The sequence below is a fragment of the Herpailurus yagouaroundi genome, unplaced genomic scaffold (assembly GCF_014898765.1).
Source record: "Herpailurus yagouaroundi ecotype Mexico unplaced genomic scaffold, PumYag 202, whole genome shotgun sequence".
In the NCBI taxonomy this organism is placed as follows: Eukaryota; Metazoa; Chordata; class Mammalia; order Carnivora; family Felidae; genus Herpailurus; species Herpailurus yagouaroundi.
Window position 1 is genome coordinate 8232013 of NW_024412433.1, and position 3245 is coordinate 8235257.

Sequence of the window (3245 nt, forward strand, 5' to 3'; positions counted from 1 at the left end):
ACCTGATCTGGGTCGAGTTTGGTTTCTGTCCCTTCCAATCTTTCATTCACCTCCGCGGTCTGTCTCTAGCGGTGCCTGCCAGACAGCGGCACTTCCCAGGCTCAACTGTTGCTCTGGGCTCCGGTCAGGTTGAGCTGCTCCCCAGCTAAGCCGGCCTCACACCTGCCCCAGCTTTTGTTCCTCTCCCCTCTGTCGGTGTGGATGCTCCCTTTCCTCTCTTCCCAGGTCCGACTCGGTTGATTCTCCGGAAGACCGCTGATTACTGGGATCTGGATCGACAGTCTTCCTCCTCCGAATTCTTTGCTCTCACTATGAGGACATCTCCTAGCTCACCTACAGCACGTGGCAGCTCCTTGAGAAAAGGGGGTAGACACGCCTGGTTTGTCTTGGCATCCCCTTGGGGCCTGGGGTGATCTGCAGGGGCGGGGTGGCAAAGGGGCGCCTCTGGGCTCAGGCAGGTGACATCAATCACGGATGCAGGCCAGGGGTGGTCCCTCTAGACAGGACAGCTCGGCTACTGGTTGCTTTGAAGAAATAAGGCTCTTAGGTTTCTCAAGAGAAGCAGGAATATCTTTTTTTTTTTTAATTGTTCTTAATGTTTATTTATTTTTGAGAGAGAGAGAGAGAGCCGCGCACGAGCAGGGGAGGGGCAGAGAGAGGGAGACACAGAATCCAAAGCAGGCTCCAGGCTCTGAGCTGCAGCACAGGGCCTGACACGGGACTTGAACTCACGAACTAAAAGATCATGACCTGAGCCAAAGTCTGACCTTAACTGACTGAGCCACCCAGGTGCCCTGGGGTTTTCCTCGTTTTAAATCTGAAAGTCCCACCTCCCAGGAACCCTCTTAGTTCAGACCAACCCTCAGGCAAACACGGATGGCCGGTCACCCTACTAGATCCCTGTTCCCACCATGTCCCCAGACCGCTGGAGGATAATCATGGTGGCAGCTGAACTGTGTGAGCTTGTTAAGTGCCAGGCACCCTGTGTTAAGCCCTGCATTGTTCCCCTCATGCCTCATAACCTCTTCACGATGTGGATTCGTTATCCATGCTGTAGGTGAAAATCAGAGGTTCAGAGGGCAAACTGACAGTGGTCTGACTCTATTCTCAGTCCCTTTGGAGAGCCCAGCAAGGCCCTGGGGAAGGGTCCGGCCTTACTTCCTCAGGAACACACTTAAGTGGATGGGGGTCCCTCTAGGATCAATGTTTGTAAGTCTGAGACCCCCACGCCTGGCCCCCCAGCCCTGCCAAGCTCTTCTCTTTCTGGACTTCAACCTCCAGCCCCTGAATCGGACAGCCCGGGAAGCCCTTGGGGGACACCTTTCTGCGCTTAGAAAATAAACGCTCACCAGTGATTTATTGCCTGATCTGGGGAGAGCCAGCCCGGGCAGGGGTGGGCGAGGCAGCAGGGGCATGCGGGTCCCAGGCTCTCGGGAGGTTGCTGAGCTGGTCCTTCCGGGCTCCCTTCGTAGCCTCTAGTCAGGGTCTGGTCTGGCAGGGGCCCAGCGTGGGCTGAGGTGGCTGATCAGGTAGCGCATGGCCGAGCGGATGCCCCCTATAGTCCTCTGCTCCACCGTCTCCAGCATGTGGGTGACAGAGCGCAGGGCCGAGCCAGTCCCTGTCATCAGCCCAGAGGAGAAGGTGTTCCCCAGGATGCTGGAGACGGAGCGCAGGCTGGGCCCGCTGCTCTGCAGCACGTCTGTCGCGGAGCCGTGGCCAGAAGCCAGGAAGGCCGTGGCCATGCCCATGGTGGTCTCAGACCACACTAGGATATCTGCCAGGGAGCTGATGGACCCCTCACCTCCGCCCAGCAGGCTGGTCATGGAGCGCATATAGCTGTTGTCCTCATTGGCCATATAAAGGCTGACGTCCCGGGGCCTCCTCCCCGGGGCCACCTCGCGGGGGCCAGGCGAGGGGGGGGGCACTGCCTCCTCGTGCGGGCGGGAGCTGCTCAGCCTGCAGATATTCTGAGCCGCCCACCAAATCCCCCTCAGTCCCTCCCTGGGACTCAGCGGTAGTCGAAGCTTCAGTATCAGAGTTCAAGGTCTCCGGACCCTCAGGTTCCCCCTCAAGAGTCCCTCCTTCAGCGGTGGTGGTGGTGCCCGTGGTCTCAGTGTCCTCCTGACCACCCGAGTCTGCAGAGCTCACAGCGGGCTGAGTGTCCTTTCCGGGGAACTGTGCCTTAGCAGCTGCCATAGTTGGAGCTAATTCTTGGTCACTGTCCGGGGTACCCGACATTTGTGGGGTCTCTTCTTCCCCCAGGGGGTCTCGTTGGGAGGTCTGAGGACTCAGAGACATGCTTGCATTTTGCACCAGTCCCTCCCACGCTGGGTCCTGGGAGCCCGTGGGCATTTGTGTAGCGTTTGAGGCCTGGTGGTCAAGCAGGGCCGTGGCCTCCTTAGGCTCCTGGCTGTCCCCTACAGCAGCTTCATGTTTGTCCTTGTCCCCAGATTCTGATGAGGACTGGGAGGTGACCTGCTCAACGGAGGCCTGATCTACATCCTGCTGTTCAGGTGATACGGTGGCACCGTTAGCCGTTGGGACATCTGCAAGGAGGGGCTCCTGACTTTGGGACCCCACTGTTGAAGTGTCCGTGGGGCTGCTGTCACCATGTGTGGGGATGCTGGGAACTCTGGCCTCCCCCGAGGGTGCGGTGGTCATCTAGGCCCTCTGTCACTTGTGCTGGTTGAGGGAGTGGCCACGGCCCAGCGGGGCCAAGTTGTCCAGGTGGTGAGGTCACAGGGGGCTGCAGGCAGCTGGCGATGTCATAGGTGCTTGCACCGCACGGCTCCTGAGCCTCTGGAGTGGCCGCCCTAGCGGGCTGAGTTTGCAGGAATATGAGGAGAGAAGGGCAAATGTTTTGGGGGAAAAGTGGACGTGTGTCTACAGGTGCAGCTGCTGGCACCCACAGGAGTCGTGGGACACAATGTTGTTTAATAAATGTTGTAAGGGGCCCCCCCGGGCGACTCAGTCCGTTAAGCATCCGACTCTTGATTTCAGCTCAGGTCAGGATCTCAGGGTTTGTGGGATCTGGCCCTTGTCAGGCTCTGTGCTAACAGCTTGGGATTCTCTCTCTCCCCCTCTCTCTCTGCCCCTCCCTCACTTGTTCTCTCTCTCTGTCTCTGTCTGTCTCTGTCTCTGTCTCTCTCTCACACACACACGCACGCACGCACACACAGAATAAATAAACTTTAAAAAAGTAAATGAATGTTGCCAGGAGCCACCTCCAGCACCTCTCTGTCCAC

General features: G+C 58.2%; 1 protein-coding gene across 1 annotated transcript; it reads right to left on the bottom strand.

Moving 5' to 3' along the window:
• Positions 1 to 1338: 1338 nt before the first annotated feature.
• On the bottom strand, positions 1339 to 2951 carry TEX44 (testis expressed 44). The gene is given in 2 exon segments (XM_040450701.1): positions 1339 to 1919; positions 1921 to 2951. Coding segments are annotated over 2 exon segments (1185 nt in total). The 5' UTR covers positions 2662 to 2951; the 3' UTR covers positions 1339 to 1475.
• Positions 2952 to 3245: the final 294 nt, after the last annotated feature.